This window comes from Delphinapterus leucas, chromosome 1 (assembly GCF_059928025.1).
Source record: "Delphinapterus leucas isolate spDelLeu-1000000601 "Yukka" chromosome 1, BTC_Dleu_Yukka2, whole genome shotgun sequence".
NCBI classification, from domain to species: Eukaryota; Metazoa; Chordata; class Mammalia; order Artiodactyla; family Monodontidae; genus Delphinapterus; species Delphinapterus leucas.
In genome coordinates, this window is record NC_143129.1 from 90,017,067 (window position 1) to 90,036,008 (window position 18,942).

At 36.8% G+C, this 18,942-nt stretch overlaps 1 protein-coding gene across 7 annotated transcripts in view; it reads left to right on the forward strand.

Moving 5' to 3' along the window:
• Positions 1–18,942, forward strand: part of TRIM33 (tripartite motif containing 33) — a 148,159-nt gene that overhangs the window by 117,312 nt on the left and 11,905 nt on the right. For all 7 annotated transcript variants that reach the window (XM_089917384.1, XM_089917374.1, XM_089917389.1 and 4 more), the window contains exons 11-15: positions 3,355–3,555; positions 12,132–12,264; positions 13,696–13,759; positions 16,290–16,449; positions 17,876–18,225. In XM_089917384.1, coding sequence (XP_089773510.1) covers positions 3,355–3,555; positions 12,132–12,264; positions 13,696–13,759; positions 16,290–16,449; positions 17,876–18,225 — 908 coding nt within the window. The remainder of the gene's footprint in view (positions 1–3,354; positions 3,556–12,131; positions 12,265–13,695; positions 13,760–16,289; positions 16,450–17,875; positions 18,226–18,942) is intronic.

Below are 18,942 nucleotides of genomic sequence, written 5' to 3' on the forward strand. Positions count from 1 at the left end.
TAAATTAATTTATTTTTGTTGTGTTGGGTCTTCGTTTCTGTGCGAGGGCTTTCTCTAGTTGCGGCAAGCGGGGGCCACTCTTCATTGCGGTGCGCGGGCCTCTCACCATTGCGGCCTCTCCCGTTGCGGAGCACAGGCTCCAGACGCGCAGGCTCAGTAGTTGTGGCTCACGGGCCCAGCCACTCCGCGGCACGTGGGATCCCCCCAGACCAGGGCTCAAACCCATGTGCCCTGCACTAGCAGGCAGACTCTCAACCACTGTGCCACCAGGGAAGCCCTATTTTTCATTTTTTAAGGAACCTCCATACTCTTCTCCATAGTGGCTATATCTATTTACATTCCCATCAGCAGTACAGGAGGGTTCCCTTTTCTCCACATCCTCTCCAGCATTTATTGTTTGTAGATTTTTTTTTTTTTTTTGCAGTATGCGGGCCTCTCACTGTTGTGGCCTCTCCCGTTGCAGAGCACAGGCTCTGGACGCGCAGGCTCAGCAGCCATGGCTCATGGGCCCAGCCGCTCCGCGGCATGTGGGATCTTCCCAGACTGGGGCACGAACCCGTGTCCCCTGCATTGGCAGGCAGACTCTCAACCACTGCGCCACCAGGGAAGCCCTGTAGATTTTTTGATGATGGCCATTCTGACCAGTGTGAGGTGATACCTCATTGTGGTTTTGATTTGCATTTCTCTAATGATTAATGATGTTGAGCATCTTTTCATGTGTTTGTTGGAAATCCGTATGTCTTCTTTGGAGAAATGTCTAATTTTTTATTAAATTTTAAGAGTTTCTTTGATGTCATTAAATCCATTGTATACTTTGGGTTGAGAATCTCTGACCTAGTCCAACCAATTCATTTTACAGAAGTGCAAAACAAAGGAGCTTGTTATGTACCCACAATCATAAGAGACAATGGTAGAATTAAGATTAAAACTTCAATTTCCTAAAATTGTTCCTCTGCTCTTTTAATGTGACATTTTGACTTTTTTTTTTCTCTTCACTCAGTATTGTTCCTTTTAGGATGGATATACCTACTCTTAAAAATAAGTGTGTTTAGAGGCATGTTTTCTGATCTTTGCTTGAATAGTAGATTATATTTGTATAGGAGATATGATTATAAATATGAGGCTACTTTTGCATAGGATTTCTAGTTATGTAAAAAAGGTCATTTTATAATTGTCAGAGTGATGTTTCTCAAAGCATGATTTGAAGACCATCAGAATGACTGGGGTACCATGTCTGAAATAGATTCTGAACCATATCCACTGAATCAAAATTTCCAGGAGGGGAGTACTCATAAATATGTGAACTTTTACTGACTCAGATCGATCTGCATACTGAAGTCCTAGATCAACGATCCGTCAACTTTTTGGCCCAATTACCTCCAGAAAGACTTTTGAAAAATACACACTCCCTCACATTTGAAGGTTGACATTTAAAACTTCCATTACAAGTTTAAGTTTAAATAGTTGGAAAGGACATACTGTTTAGCGTATCGTATTGTATAAATATTGACATTGTAAAGTAAAACCGTTGCATTATTCTTCTAAGTGGATCCACTGGAGTCCCAAATACAGAGGCAAGTTCTTTTTTGAAAGTCAAAATTATATACTCCCTTTTCCCCATGGACTTGAATTTCTGTTCTACTTTTCCAGAATTTTATCTTAATATATTTAAGATACAGATTTAAGATATTCACAAGTTTGATAGACTTGTGAATCAGTTTGTTGCAATTTTCTGCTGGAAAGATGTCTGTTGCAATTTGAAAATTCTTAAATTTCCAGTTTATAATGCAGTTATTAAACTTTAAAACTCCTTCTTTAGACCAAATTTTCATTACAATTATTCCTATACAGTTGTTTAAACAATATATTTACATGGTTTAAGATTATTAGGAAACAAAAATAAAATTCTTTTAGATATACATTTCTTTATTAGATACATGGAGTCTTTCCCCTTCCTTCATGTATGCATGTTTGTATGTCTGTTACCTTGTACTGTTAGAGTAAGTCAGAATTCAATGCCGATTTTTATTACTAGTTTTTTTTTGTTATTGTTTTCATGTGATGCTCAGGAAACTTGTTCACAAAAATTTGTATCTGGGAATTCAAAACGATTTTTAAAATCTTTTTTTATCAGTTGACAACTTCTTCAGGTCTTTCTTTGTTTTTGTTGATCACCAAGTATCAGAACCCACTCAAAGATTACCCAGGTTTCAGAGCCAGGCACTTTGTCAGCAACTTGACACCTTTATTTTCAACTGTACCTTTGCCTGTCTCTTCAGGAGATTTTTTGTTTGTTTTGTTTTTCACCCTGGGGCAATATGCTAGATAAGATTGGGCATGAGTTAAAGATGTGTTGTTTTGTATTTCGTTTTTGGAGGAGAAGGGCAGTTGTGAAAGAAGTAGTTGGAAAAAAGAACTCACAGACCATGGCACATTCTTAGGTAAATTTGGTTTTCTTCAGGATAAAAGTATATATGAAGGTCGACTATCTAGACTTTAATTTCCTTAAAAGTATTCACATACCCATGTACCCCTTAGTGTACTGGGAAAGCCTTCAAGTATTACCAGGGGGCAGGTACACCGTTTGGAAAGGTGCAGAAGCTACATAATTGGATTAACCAACCATCTCAGAACATTGTCCTTAGACTTTGGGGCCCCTACAGAAATCACTGAATGTTAGAATTTTAAGTTTTTAAATACTTCAGATGATTTGTTTGTGTATAGTAATTTATTTCCCAAAGATTTTAATCTGTGTACTGTCTTAAATGATCCTCATAACACTCCTCATAAAGACAGGTATCCATTTTCATTCATCATTATCCACATTTCTAAATTACCAAGATTGTGATTTGGCCTAAAGTCACATAGTATTAAGAGTCAGGAATTGATACCACGTTTCCATTTGTAAATTCATTGTTCTTTCTACCATATCAGTTACATAATACACAATTATACAATTAATTATTTTTATTTTAAAAAAGACAAAAGTGTCAAAGTGAAATATAGGCACAACAGTGGCTTTCCTGGTCTGATGTTTGAAAACTATGGGCTTCCAGATCATCTATTTATATATATCTTTGTTATGAAGTAAAATCATATCACCAGTCTGACAGGGTACAATTATTGGCAAGTCTATTTTTTTTCTAAATACTACACAAAAATGAATAGAAAAATGATGTTTGAATTGTTTTTTTCCTGCATAAGTTTGAGAGGGCCTACTTCTTTGTCTCTCAGCCACAGGTATCAGACTCTGAACTTGTGTATCCTTCCTAAACTGAAACTTGTTGTCAAGGTATTGTTCATATTTGGATATCCTGGCAGATCAGGTAATGATAACATCTTTTTTCCTAACAGCACTCAAACCCAGGGCATGCTGGACCCTTTCCTGTTGTGTCGGTGCACAACAACCCAGTCAATCCAACCAGCCCTACTACAGCTACTATGGCAAATGCAAATCGAGGTCCCACCAGCCCATCTGTTACAGCAATAGAACTAATTCCTTCAGTTACCAATCCAGAAAACCTTCCGTCGCTGCCAGATATTCCACCCATACAGGTTTGTATTTGAGTGAGAGATTTAAAACCTTGTGTTAATTAGGGACTTAGAGTATATATTGGTTGTTTTTGTTTTTTTTAATTCAGGAGCAATATTTTTTTTGAAATTTCCAAAAAGTAGAGTATAAATAATTTGAATTTTAAAAGGTTATGTGTGCTAAAACTAACACTCCTCAGTATTTTAAAGCTACAGAGTGTCAGCTTTGCTGATCTATCTGCCAGCAGGCAAACTTTGTGTTAAATGAAGCACTTCTGATGAAGGTTTAGATCCAGAGAGGAGACCCAGTACCAAAATACAGTTAAATTTTTGTCAGTCTTCTGTTAGGTACAAAAGGGATAGTCAACCCCTGGTGCAAACAGGTTGGACTGAGAAAGGAAGAGATTGGAAGGTCTAGATATTAGGCATGTGGCGGGGGGGTGGGGGTGGGGTGTATACTGAGAGAGGAAGTAATAATGAGGAGTAGAAGATGAACGGGAAGGACCTCTGAGCTGTCTTGTCCCTTTCACCTGTAACGTTTTCCTGAAGAAAAATATCATTCAGTGCCTTCTGAAATTTCATAAATTCGTTTGAATTAGAAGCATTTTATTTTTAAATGTAAATATAAAACTTGAAGGTTGTACTGGGTCATTTCAAGCATTGTATGAGTTATTCAGAGTCAGGGGTCACCATGGGAGCAAGGAGCAGTGAAATTACTAAGACACTAGGACCCGTGACTCTCTACTCTTCGTTGCGGTGCGCAGGCTTCTCACTGCGGTGGCTTCTCTTGTTGCGGAGCATGGGCTCTAGGTTCGTGGGCTTCAGTAGTTGGTGGCGTGCGTGGGCTTACTTGCTCTGTGGTATGTGGGATCTTCCTGGACCAGGGAATGAACACATGTCCCCTGCATTGGCAGGCGGATTCTTAACCGCTGTGCCACCAGGGAAGCCCCTGTAGTGGTGTTGAGAGTACTGGACTACTATATAGAATGGAAAATTTTGGAATATATCAATAAGAAGTAAAATTTATAAGTTGTAAGCTTATAATTTATAAACTTTCAGTTTAATGCCTGAAATCATCTCATATGATATATAATATCCCTATTTCATGGAAGAGAGTAAGAATGGTTAGTGACTTTCTCAGTGTCACCCAGTAAATGGGTAAGTTGGAATTCAAAGCCCAGCTCCTGATTACTGAACTGAGAAAGTCCAGTTCTCTCCCCACTTCTGTCCATAGAGATAGCAAGGAGGTGGTTTGAGATCGTAGGCCTGGAAAGGTAGAGTATTAAGGGCCTTTGGGCAACCAGAGAGAGGTAGGTACAGTATTAAAGGAGTCATTTAAGTTTTACTAAGCACTCCATGCTAAAGTGCCTGGGCATTGAAGATAAAAAGAAACAAGACTTTGTTCCAGTTTTTAAGAAACTTTCAAAGGGAAAAGAAAGGTTGCTCATGTCAAACTTAACATAATCTGCTAGGGCCACTGTCACAGAGAGCAGATAGAGGGAGGATGGATGCTCCACATCTTTGAAAAGCTGGGCATCATAAGGGAATGGGTCATTATTAGATCTTCCTTGTCATCTTTTCCCAGAAGAACTTTGAAATCAAGACAGGAGGCTCCAGAATATATCCCCTCCCATCTTTAGTTAAAGTGGGGTAGAAGGAGCAGAATCCATACCTTCTCTTATGAACCTTCTCTTCCTTGCAGACATAATGCCTAACCTTATTTTTATTTACTGATTTATTAAAGTATTGACTGCTTTAAAAAACTGAGATATAATTCACATACCATAAAATCCAACTTTAAAAAATGTACATACAATTCAGTCAGTGGTTCTTAGCATATTCAAAACATGGTGCAACTATCACCACTGACTAATTCCAGAACATTTTCATCACCCCGAAAGAAACTACCCATTTGCAGTCCACTCTCCATTCCCCTCTTTCCCAGCCCTTGGAAATCACAAATTTACTTTGTTTTTATGGATTTGCCTATTCTGGACATTTTGTATGAATGGAATGATGCAATATGTGGTCTTTTGTGTCTGGCTTCTTTATCTTAGCATAATGTTTATCAGGTCTAAACACGTTGAAGCATGTATCAGTACTTAATTCCTTCTTATGGCTGAATATTCCATTCTGTGAATATACCACATTTGTTCCTCCATCCATCAGTTGATGGACATTTGGGTTTCCACTTCTTGGCTATTAGGAATAATGCTATGAACTTTTGTGTGTAAGTTTTTGTGAACTTGTAGGTTACCAGTTCTCTATGCAGATTTCTAGGAGTGGAATTTCAGGGTCATATTGTATGTTTAAGTTTTTGAGGAACTGCCAAACTCTTTTCCACAGTGGGTGCACCATGTTACATTCCCACCAACAGTGTCAGTGTATGAGGATTTCAATTTTTCCACATCCTTGCCAATGCTCGTTATTGTCACCTGCTTTTAAGAGCAATTAGAGGTGGGTACCACAAAAGTACAACCACAGTAAGAAGTAGTTAACTATATTAATCAAAAATAGAAAGGGAAGCAAACCTATCATCTCTTGAAGATTCATCTACTTTTTCTCCTATCCTGTAGTTTCCGTGGTATAGTGAAAAGAAAAGAATCCTGGGGGAGGTTACACAGGAAGCAGACAAAGTAGCATTAACTATGCAATGCAGACAGGAAGTAAATACAAAGCAATTTCAGGTATTTGTTGATATATCTTAATACTGATCATTACAGCTATCCAGCATAGAGTAGAAGTTGATTTAAAGAGAATTCTCTCAACTTGAATTATTTTTTATTTCACTCTACTATCCATCTCCAGTGGAGTTATAATATGTGGTAGTAATTTTGACCTTGAGGGGATACATGATGAACCTAAATACTTTTTCAGTAGCTAAATGAATATTAGAATCTGTTCAGATTAGATTATAATTAATAGATGTAGTATTCTAATGATATATTAAATTCTTTGTAAACAATTTTCCGTATTTGGAAAATATGTACTTAATTTATCTGGATACTATACTGGATAATATGAAGTCTTGGGAAAACCATGTGTGTCTTTCAGATATTCACATGTAAATTTAAATGTTATAGAATACCCATTTCTGTACTGTGTTCCCAGTACTGGCTGTCTTCCATTTTTACCAATATGATAGGTAAAAATCGTGTTTGGTTATTTCATTTACATTTCTTTTTTCATGTGGTTTGTTATCTTTTCTCAGGTTCATTGATTATTTGAATTTTTTTGTGGATTGTCTTTTTCCTTTGAATTCATAGAAGTTATTTATATAACACTTACCTATTCCATGCAGTTATTTAAGGATGCTTAAAAAACATTGGTTTAATGAATATGTGAATTAATATTTTTCCCGTTAGACTTGTAACTTTATATATAGTGACTCTTCATCCATGTCTGGTGAAATATCGAGGTAAATCAGCTAGCATTTCCATGTTGGTGCTGTAGTGGCATCAGGGAAGCCCTTTTATGTACTTGGCGGTTTGCTTCTCCCTAATCTTTCCACTCTTGTAGCCTTAGTGTTGTCTCTCTGGCCAGAGATATAAATTGCAGGTGGGAGAGTATAAAAGGAGTGGGAGTGGGAGTAGAAGTAGGTAACTTGCGACTTTCATGTCTGTTTTGAATCATCCTCTCCTCCTTTATGTTTAGGTGAGATATAGCGCAAATTTTATCTGTGGCCCATGTTAGGAACTGCCCCTCTTCACAAATCCTCTAGTTAACTCTAGTTGCAGCTAGGGATTTTCCTGTAGTTACAGCTTACAAGTGAGTCCTTGGCCAGTAGCTCTGACCACTGAGCAGGCGCAACTCCTAATATCTCTTAATCGTCCCTCTAGCTAGCCCACGGCAAACTCTCACCTTTAGCCTTTTATGTCTTTGACATGAGGCTTTTAAAGGGCTTTTCTGCGGAAGGCCTATTTACCTTTTTTTAAATTGAGGTATAATTGACATGTAACATATATTAATTTCAGTTGTTCAACATAGTAATTTGATATTTGCATACATTGCAAAATGATTATCACAATAATTCTAGTTAACATCGGTCACCGCACATAGTGTAAAAATTTTGTGTGTATGAGATGAGGGCTTTGAAGATTATTCTCTCTTAACAACTTTCAGATATACAGTAGAGTATTAATTATAGTCACCATGCTGTACATTACCTCCCTATGATTTATTTTATAACTAGAAGTTTGTACCTTTCGATTCCTTTCACCCATTTCACCCACCTACCAACTCTGGCAACCACAGATCTATCTCTGTATTTACAAGCTTGATTCTGTGTTTGTTTGTTTGTTTTTAAATTCCACATATAACTGAGATCATATGGTATTTGTCTTTCTCTGTCTGACTTATCTCACTTAGCTTAATGCCTTCAGGTCCATCCATATTGTCACAAATGACAAGATTTCCTTTTTTTTATGGCTAATATTCCATTGTGTATATAGATATAGCACATATTCTTTATTCATTCAGCTGTAGCTTTATCTGTTCATCTGTTGATGGACACTTAGGTTGCTTCCATAACTTTGTTATTATAAATAATGTTGCAGTGAACATGGGGGTGCATATATGTTTCAAATTTGTGTTTTGGGGGACTTCCCTGGCAGTCCAGTGGTTAAGACTCTGTACTTCCACTGCAGGGGGCGTGGGTTTGATCTTTGGTCTGGGAACTAAGATCTTGCATGCCATGCAGTGCAGCCAAAAACATAAATAAAAATTTTTTTTAAATTAGTGTTTTTGTTTCTTTTTTTTTTCCTTCATATAAATACCCAGGAGTGGAATTGCTGGATCATATGACAGTTCTATTTTTAATTTTTTAAGAAATTTCTATACTGTTTTCCATAGTGGATGTACCAATTTACATTACCACTACAGTGCACAAGGTTCCTTTTTCTCTACATCCTTACCAACACTTGTTATCTCTTGTCTTTTTAATAGCCATTCTAACTGGGGTGAGGTGATAGCTTGTCGTGGTTTTGATTTTCATTTCCCTGATGATTAGTGATGTTGTGCACCTTTGCATGTAACTGCTGGTCATCTCTATGTCTTCTTTGGGAAAATGTCTATTCAGATTCTCTGCCCAATTTTTTTTTTTTTTTTTGGCTGCGTTGGGTCTTAGTTGTGGCACACGGGATCTTTCGTTGTGGCACAGGTTCTTCGTTGTGGCATGTGGGCTTCTCTCTAGTTGTGGCTTGTGGGTTTTCTCTCTCTAGTTGTGGCCTGCAGGCTCCAGGGCACGTGGGCTCTGTGCTTGTGATGTGCAGGGTCCAGAGTGCGAGGGCTCTGTAGTTTGCAGCATGCCCGGTCTCTCATTGAGGTGCATGAGCTCAGTGGTTGTGTTGCGCGGGCTTAGTTGCTCCGTGACATGTGGGATCTTAGTTCCCGGACCAGGGATCGAACCTGCGTCCCCTGCAGTGGAAGGTGGTTTCTCTACCACTGGACCACCAGGGAAGTCCCTCTGCCCAATTTTTAATTGGATTGTTTGGGGGTTTTTTGTTTTGTTTCTTTGGCTGTGCCTTGCAGCATGCAGGATCTTAGTTCCCCAGCCAGGGGTTGAATCCCCACCCTCTGCAGTGGAAGCACGGAGTCTTAACCACTGGACTCCAGGGAAGTCCCTGAATTGTTTGATTTTTTGCTGTTGAGTTGTATGAGTTCTTTATGTATTTTGGATATTAACCCTTTATCAGATATATGATTTGTGAATATTTTCTCTCATTCAGTAAGTTTCATTTTGTTGATGGTTTCCTTTGCTGTGCAAAAGCTCTTTAGTTTGATGTAGTTCCACTTGTTTATTTTTGCTTTTGGAATCAGATCCAAAAGATGATTGCCAAGATCAGCGTCCAGGAGCTTACTGCCTATGTTTTCTTCTAGAAGTTTTATGGTTTCAGGTCTTACATTTCAGTTCTTTAATCCGTTTTGAGTTGATTTCTGTGTATGTGTAAGATAGTAGTCTGATTCCATTCTTTTGCATGTGGCTGTCCAGTTTTCCAACTGTCCAACATTGTTTATTGAAGAGACTGTCCTTTCCCCTTTGTATATTCTTGGCTCCTTTGTCTTAAATTAACTGACCATATAGGTGTAGGTTTATTTCTGGCCTTTTTATTTTGTTCCATTGATCTGTATGTCTGGTTTTATGCCGACACCATACTATTTTGATTACTGTAGCTTTGTAATATAGTTTGAAATCCTGGCCTGTGATGCTTCCAGCTTTCTTCTTTCTCAAGATTTCTTTGGCTGTTTGGGTTTTTTTGTGGTTCCACAGAAATTGTAGGATTGTTCTATTTCTGTGAAAAATGCCATTGGAATTTTGATAGGGACTGCATTGAATTTGTAGATTGCTTTGGGTATTATGGACATTTTAACAATATTAATTTTTCTAATCCATGAGCCCAGAGTATCTTTACATGTATCTTCTTCAGTTTCTTTTATCAGTGTTTCACAGTTTTCAGTGTAGATATCTTTGACCTCCATGGTTAAATTTATTTCTGGTTAGTTTATGCTTTTTCATATGATTTTAAATGGAATTGTTTTCTTTTTTTCTTTCTCTTTGTGTGTGTGTGTGTGTGTGTGTGTGTGTGTGTGTGTGTGTATGATGCACTTTATTTGGCCACACCACATGGCTTGCAGAATCTCATTTCCCTGACCAGGGGTTGAACCTGGGCCTGGTAGTGAAAGCCTGGCATCCTAACCACTAGACCACCGGGGAACTCTCCTGGGATTGTTTTCTTAATTTCTCTTTCTGATAGTTCATTATTAATATATAGAAATGCAGTAGATTTTCATATATTGATTTTGTGTCTTGCAACTCTACTGAATTCATTTATTCTTACAGTTTTTTGGTGGAGTCTTTAGGATTTTCTGTAATATCATGTCATCTGCAAATAGTGACAGTTTGATTTCTTTCTTTCCAATTTGGATTCCTTTTATTTCTTTTTCTTGTCTAATTCTCTGGCTAGGACTTCCAATACTATGTTGAATAAAAGTGGTGAGAGTGGGCATCCTTGTCTTGTTCCTGATCTTACAGGAGAAGCTTTCACTTCTTCAGCTTTTCACTGTTAGGTGTCATGTTAGCTGTGGGCTTATCATAAATGGCCCTTATTATATTGAGGTACATTCCCTCTGTACCCACTTTGTTGATAGGGCCAACTTATATTGATGAAAACTATTTACTTTAGGAGAGTCCTCCCTTGCCTGTAATGTGTTGTGAGCTGCTTTATTCTGATCATTTTTATATCATTCCAGTCCTACCTTGGTTTGTATCTATAGTTTTCTTCAAAGTTTCTACTTTGATGCCATTCTTTCCTGTTTTATAGTCTTGAAAATCAGTGTGATTTTGAGAGGAGAGTGAGAAGTAAATGTATATGTTCAGTTTTCTGTTTTTTTGTTTTTTTTAAAATATTTATTTATTTATTTAATTTTTGGCTGCATTGGGTCTTAGTTGGGGCATGTGGGATCTTCTGTTGTGGTTCGCGGGCTTCTCTCTAGTTGTGGTGCTTGGGCTCCAGAGTGCACTGGCTCAGTAGTTGCGGCATGCAGGCTCTCTAGTTGTGGCATGCAGGCTCCAGAACTCATGGGCTCTGTAGTCACGGTGAGCAGGCTTAGTTGCCACACACCATGTGGGATCTTAGTTCCCCAACCAGGTATCGAATTGGCGTCCTCTGTATTGCAAGACGGATTCTTAACCACTGGACCACTCGGGAAGTCTCGCAGTTTTCTGTTTTGAATGAGAAGTAGATTTCCCTAAAAAGTAATCTTGCCTCTAGTAGAAGATTAAAAGAGGCAGGTGTGGGTAAAAGTAGATCAGTAAGCAAGAAGATTAGCAGTTAAGTAAGAATAGTTTAACTATCTCTGATATGGAATAGTGTAATATTTTTCTTAAGGTAATTTTCATAATTAAGTAGTGTTTGTTACTATTTCTTAAATAAATATTTTCTCATTTCATCATCACAGTTCTTCATTGTGGGTGGGATGTTTAAAAACAGGGGACTGATATTCAAATTGGGAACCAGCTCGCAGTCACAGTGCGAGCTCCTCTGGCTTTAACCTTCTGCATATAAAGTGCGAAAAGGGCTCAGTTTTCCTGTTGACTGCCGGCTTTTTTGTGTGTAATAAGGGAATTTATATCCCAGGCTAAAGGCTTTCTGTTGAGTATACAGACTTTTCAAAGCACTGAAGTTAGGTACTGACATTATTCGATACCTGTTTAGTTGAATGATTCTGGCAGGACCATGGATATTGATACTAGGGGCAGGATGCTGAAAACAGGATCCTGCATCAACCTTGAAAAAAGGCAAAAATGTAAGACTGTGTCAGAGGTATTTTCATAGTAAAACACAAAGGATTTAGTGGGTTATTGGGTTTTGTCTTGAGCTCCCAGTCATTTATTGAAGCATATTAATTATAGCTATATTCACATAAACTATATACTATTTGGGTCCTCGAGGAAGCATAAGGAAGGAGCAATTAAGCCAAGTTTGATATAAGGTAATCTGTTTATTAGTAAACTGTGAGCATAAATGATTATACTAATGAAATTAATAACTTCTCCTCTGCTTTAATCAAAGCAAATTTATCTTTTTGTTCTTTTTCTTTAGTTGGAAGATGCTGGTTCAAGTAGTTTAGATAATCTACTAAGTAGATACATCTCAGGCAGTCACCTACCCCCACAGCCCACAAGCACCATGAATCCCTCCCCAGGACCCTCTGCCCTATCTCCAGGATCATCAGGTAAAGTCAACTGAGGTACTGTCTCATTTCTTTAACACCTTAAAAAAGTATCTCTCGGTATATGTATTAGGGTTCTCCAGAGAAATAGCACCAATAGGAGAGGGGTGTGTGTGGAGAGAGAGAGAGAGAGAAAACAGAGGTTAAGGAATTAATTGGTCCACTTGATTGTTAGGGCTGGCAAGTCTGAAACCTGCAGGGCAGTTAGCAGGGTGGAGACAAAGGGAAGAATTGGTGCTAGTCTTGAATCGAGGCAAAATTCCTTCTTGCTCTGGGGACCTCAGTCTTTTCTCTTAAGGTCTTCAACTAATTAGAGGCCCACCCTCATTATGTTTTACTCAGAGTCTACTGATTTAAGTGTCAGTGACATCTAAAAAATACCATTGCAGCAGCATCTGGATTGGTGTTTGGCCAAACAACTGAGTACCATAGTCTAGCCAAGTTGAGACATAAACTTAACCATTGCAGTAACATTTTTTTTTCCTGATCTAATTATTTTTCTTTCAATACTGTGGACAAGCTTCAGCGAACTGAAATAATAATATATATCTGTAGTGTACACTGTTCAGAACTCTAATGTACCCCCCCTTCAACCCCCAGTTATATTCATGTTTTTGCTGGATTTGTAGATGAATTTAATTTCTATGTCTTCTATTTTACAATACATGTTGTCATTTGAAGAATTCTTTGGTTTAAATCCAAGTTTAAAACACTTTGTTAAATAATGAAAAAATTGAAAATTTGTTTAAAAAGCAAGAATTGAGGAAGGGCAAGTGAACTTTCAGTTTGCAGTTAAAAACTTAAAATTTACTGGAAACTATTAAAATGTGACTAATCAGGTCCTGAGCTATAGATCTCTTCCAAAATCCCAGTTTTATTAACGCTATTACATGAATGAGTGATTAAAGCATCTCCAAATAGATTGACAGTGCAGAAGTGGTTATGGGATATATTCATGGTTTCTTACTGAAACATATACCACCTCATTATTTCTACAGTAAGAGTAGTTCAGCTCTAAATGTGGGTTTTTCATGAGATGTATCATTAATACATTTTTTGCATCATATTATTTTTGAGGTTTAGTATAAGTATTCCAGGACTTTTAAAAGGAAGAATAATTAATAGGAATCTAGGTAGGACATTTACCAAATGCGTGGGACAGCAAATAGCTTTCTCTTGATACGGTAGTTTCCATTGATTGAATAGTGGTGCTCTGAGAGGATTCTGGGAATGGTATCTGGGCTCAGCTGAGAGAAACTGATTGATAGCTGCCAACAATAACACATGAAATCCTTGACTTTGAGACTAAGACAAGGGCTGATTTCCAGGAATTGCTGAATTGCCTTATAATGATACTTGAATTCTGTAATTAGTAGGTAGAATTCTGAATTTTCTTACCTGCATAGTTATTCATTTTGACTTATTATTTTTCAGGTTTATCCAATTCTCACACACCTGTGAGACCCCCTAGTACTTCTAGTACTGGTAGTCGAGGCAGGTGAGTATTTACATTATTAATAGCTTTATTTTTTCTTTTTATCAAGAAAAATTTCAAATACGTATTCTAAAAAGTAGACTATTATAATGAACTCCCGTAAACTTTTCACCCATCTTCAACAATGATCAAGTTATGGCCAGTCTTATTTCTTCTATACTCCTACCCATTCCCCCCGTTCTAAATTATTTTGAGATAAATCTCAGACATTTTACTTGTGGTTGTTTCAGTATATATCACTGTATGTATCACTTCAGTGTATATATATACACTTTAAGTATATATCACTTTAAGGATTTAAAAGTTGTATAACTATGGATTCCAGTTATCACACCTAAAAAAAAAATTTACTAGCTAACTCTCTAACATCAGTAGAGCTCTAGCTAATGTTCAGATTTCCCAGTTTTTCTCATAAATGCTTTTTTTTTTAAATTGTTTCTTTGAATCAGATTCAGATAGGTGCTATACATTGCCATCAACCCATATGTCAAGGTCAAACTCTGTATTTGTTGAAGAAATGTATTGTTTGTCTTACAGAGTTTTCCTCATTTCCCCATCTTGTCATTTAAATACACTACCTTCTGTTTTTTTCTCTATATTGGTATTTAGATCAGGAGGTTTGATTAGATTCAGGTTTGATTTGAGGGAAAGAGGTAGGGAGAATACTTCATTGTGGTGATGTGTACTTCTTTCAGGGTCACAAAATGTCTGGTCGCTTTTGTTGATTCTTTCGTGATAGCACCCATTAATGATCATTGCCTTAGCTCTTTTTTTTTGTTTTTACTAGTTTAAAAATATTTTAATTATTGTATCATACCTTCTTTGTATATTAGTTTAGAATACTTCTGTAAAGAGAAATTTTCTGCCATCAGCTATTTGATTATGGGAATGGCAGAATAAATTGATTCTTTCTCTTTATTTACCTATTTTTATAATAATGAGTTGATTCCCAGCACCCTCCAACAGTGACCAATGAATGTTATTAACTTTATGGGCTTATATATTTAAACATATTTTATATGTTCTAAAATTATAATTGTTATTTTTATTGATGCTTAAATTGTTCCATATTTGTCCTATCAGAACTTTTCCAAGTTGGCTTCATAGTTCTTTTGCTATAACCCCAGTAGTTGTTGAAAGCATTCTTGTTTCCTGTCCTGATGTTCCTGGTTCATCTTGTACATTTCTTGCCTCAGGCCTGAAATCAGAAATTTCTCTAGGAAATCCTGGTCATGTTAGTGGGGAAATGGTGCTTCAAGACAATCTTCTGGGTATTAGGGGCACTCACTGCTACTGAATTGTTCATGATTTCTTATGCCTTTTTGGTGGACAGAGAGCTAAGAAATGGTAGTGTGGGGGATTTCCCTGGTGGTCCAGTGGTAAAGAATCTGCCTTACAATGCAGGACGCGGGTTTGATCCCTGGTCAGGGAACTAAGATCCCACATGCCGTGGGGCAACTAAGCCTGCGTGCCACAACTACTGAGTTCGTGTGCTTCAACTAGAGAGCCTGTGTGCTGCAAACTACAGAGCCCACGTGTTCTGAAGCCTGTGCGCCCCAACTAGGGAGAAGCCCATGCACTGCAACGAAGAGCCCGCTTGCCACAACGGAAGATCCCGTGTACCGCAGCTAACACTCAAGGAAGCCAAAAATAAATTAAATAAATAATAAATAAATAAATGTTTTAAAAAAATAAAAGAATTAAGAAAAAGAAATGGTAGTGTGGAAAGAGTGTGTGTGTGTGTGTTAAAGGTAAATGTAATAAATGTCGACTGATTTTTATTCTTTAGTTTGAATAATTTAGTGCAGTGTAAGAAAGATTTTATTTCAGATATATGAATGTTCTGTATTTGTATATATATGTGTGTATGCATTTGGTTCTATATTATATACTTGCTTGGCTTTTAAATTATACTTTCAATAATCAGTAGTTTTAAAGAAAAGTACAAATTGAGTGAAAAAGGTTTTCATTTCGACAGTAATACAGTCTTAGTTATTCACTTCTCTTGCCAGTGGTTTTGCTTTGTGGACTAGATAGAACCAATTAGTCATGTACCTGTCCTCTTAGGCTATTATCCCATTAATTCAGATAAGGACTCAAAAGCTGAAACAGTGATTCCTTTGAGGACACTTCATGAACCACTGTTATTGAGGTTTCCTTCAGATGTTTGGGGGTAGAGAAGAATTTAAACTTCTTATATTATATATATAGAGAGAAGCAATCACTATACTAATAGCCTAGACAAATGATTGTTTACTAGATTCCTTAAATGATGTAGTATAAGTGCCTCAGACCATAAAATGTATTTTTCAGGTCTTCTGAAAGTTTGACCTACGTTTTTTAAAAATTTGAAGCCAAGTTTATAATACACTCCTTTTAATTGCATTATGAAATATCCTTATCTGCTATAAAGTTAATAAATTGTTTTCAGTTTAATGAACATTTCATATAACTTAACAAGCTTTTCATATAATTGTTTTTATGTACACCATGCAGTCAAACATATGTGACCTTTATTTGTTGTTTTTGTTAGCTGTGGGTCGTCAGGAAGAACTGCTGAGAAGACAAGTCTTAGTTTCAAGTCTGATCAAGTGAAGGTCAAGCAAGAACCTGGCACTGAAGATGAAATATGTAGCTTTTCAGGAGCTGTGAAACAGGAAAAGACAGAGGATGGCAGGAGGAGTGCCTGCATGGTAAGTTCCCAGTGGAATCTGTCAGGGATTTAAGGAGGTCACTTCACTGATTCTTCCATCTCTGCATGTATTAGTCTGGTTAGTGGTCCTGTGGACCTGTATTCATTTTTGAATTTTTATACGTGGTATAACCCAGATATCTCTTTTTCTAACTGAATTTTTTCATCTAAGTGTCAACTGTAATTGATGAGAAAAGACTTACTTGTATTAAGGACTCATTTCAACTTTTAGTTTATAATCGGTCATTATTTTTGCCATGATTCTAAATTGGGTTCTAGCTTGTTCTAAATTTATTAATAATTTCAATAGTCACATTCAGTCTCAAGCTGCAAAAATCCTTGGCTATTTTCCCTGGACCGGTGAGCTCAGGATTACGACCGCTGACATGAAAGAAGTTTAATGCTCACAGAGTTTTGTGATGAGAAGATTGCCTTTGGCTTATGAATTATTAACCATTTTAGAATTCCTCAGCTAGAACATTTTATAAAATTTATAGTATAGGATGAAGGAAGGCCCAAGTCCCTCCTTATTTAGAAATTTTGATCTTGGTTTTTTCTTCCTACCTACACTTATGTCTCATTTTCTGCATGGTTGGCACATAGAAATTTCAACTATGTAGATTTAGAGAGTACTGTTATCTCTTCACTCAGAACTCGGTTTGGGAAGTACCCCTAAAAAACAGTGCAAAATGGTGGTGAAAGATTTTACATTGTCACAGTCTTCCTATATTAGTAGAATGATAAGTGGGCAGAAGAATATTTCAAAATGCTTTTCAAAAGCTATGTGACAATAAGGACCTACTGTGTAGTACAGTGAACTATATTCAATATCTTGTAATAAGCTATAATGGAAAAGAATCTGAAAAAAATGTGTGTGTGTATATATACACACGTATATATACACACACATATATATAACTGAATCAATTTGCTGTACACCTGTAACTAACAACATTGTGAATTAACTATACTTCAATTAAAAGAAATGGTTAAAAAAGCCAATATAAAGGGGAAGAAAAAGCTATGAGACAGATTGTTGAGTGAAAAATAGTATATCATAGTCAGCTCTCTACAGGAAAAGTATAACCCTATGCTCACTTCCCAATCAATGTGCTTAACAGTTTAATTAATTCCTTTATTATCCAAGTGAACCAATATTACAGAGACTGCTCCCTAAAATCATACATTAACATGCCTGAATAACTTCGGGGTTATTTTCATTCTTTTATGTTACTAATATGATTTCAAATAATTTTATAATAAATAATAGTAAATTCCAAAATAATTTTAACTTATGTCAGTATATCATGTTGTATATACATGTTGACAAAACTTTAAACACACAGAGACACACATGCATGCACGCACACACTGCGAACAGTATGGATTAAATGTTTCTTCAAGAATTTGTCCTTGCTTTGTTTTAGTTGAGCAGTCCTGAGAGTAGCTTGACACCACCTCTTTCAACTAGCCTGCATCTAGAGAGTGAGTTGGACGCATTAGCAGGCCTGGAAAACCACGTGAAAACTGAACCTACAGATGTGAATGAAAGCTGCAAACAGTCAGGGCTCAACAGCCTTGTTAATGGAAAGTCCCCAGTTCGAAGTCTCATGCACAGGTCGGCAAGGATTGGAGGAGATGGCAGCAGCAAAGATGATGACCCAAATGAAGATTGGTGTGCTGTCTGCCAAAATGGAGGGGATCTCTTGTGCTGTGAAAAATGTCCAAAGGTCTTTCATCTAACTTGTCATGTTCCAACACTTCTTAGCTTTCCAAGGTACAAGTGAAATAACTGATTTTTTGTTGTTTATTTTTATAAGCTAAAGAAGTAACAAAATTATTCAGGGCAGATAGCCTTCTTAATGACTGCCTATTACTCCATTACCTTCTAGAGAAATTAACAGCTGAATGAAGAAATGTCCAAGATCTAAGTTGTGCATTAATGTTAAAAAAAAAATAGACTATTTCTTGGCCTTCAATTTATACTTAATATAAGCAAATTAGATAGACCTGTAAATTATGAGGTGCAAGAGACTAGGGTATTGAGAAACTTAGTTGATTTCCTCTTGAAGATAATTTTTTAATCTATTGCCATCAATTTTAATAGGGTCTATAATAATGGCTTTATTTATGAATAGTATTCAGTTTGAGGCAACTCTATTGGATCTTACCAAAAACTTACTTTTCTAATGTTTGAAAGCTCTTGAAAGGCACTTTAAAGAAAAAAAAAACAAGTACTTTGTAAAAATACCTTTAATGTCTTGAATTTTTTGAGGAATAGCTTCATCTTGACCACTGGAAGCTGTTAGTTGGTAGTGCCTACCTGAAGCACAGTGTGCAGATTCCTCAGCTTTCTCAACTTTTCCTATTTGGAATGTCTTTTAGTCATTAACTTTGGAACGGACAGTTACTGAATTCGTTATTTAGAAGAGAAGATGGTACGGTAAAGATAAAGATTGGGGCAACATATGAGCATTGTCCTCAGACTATATGA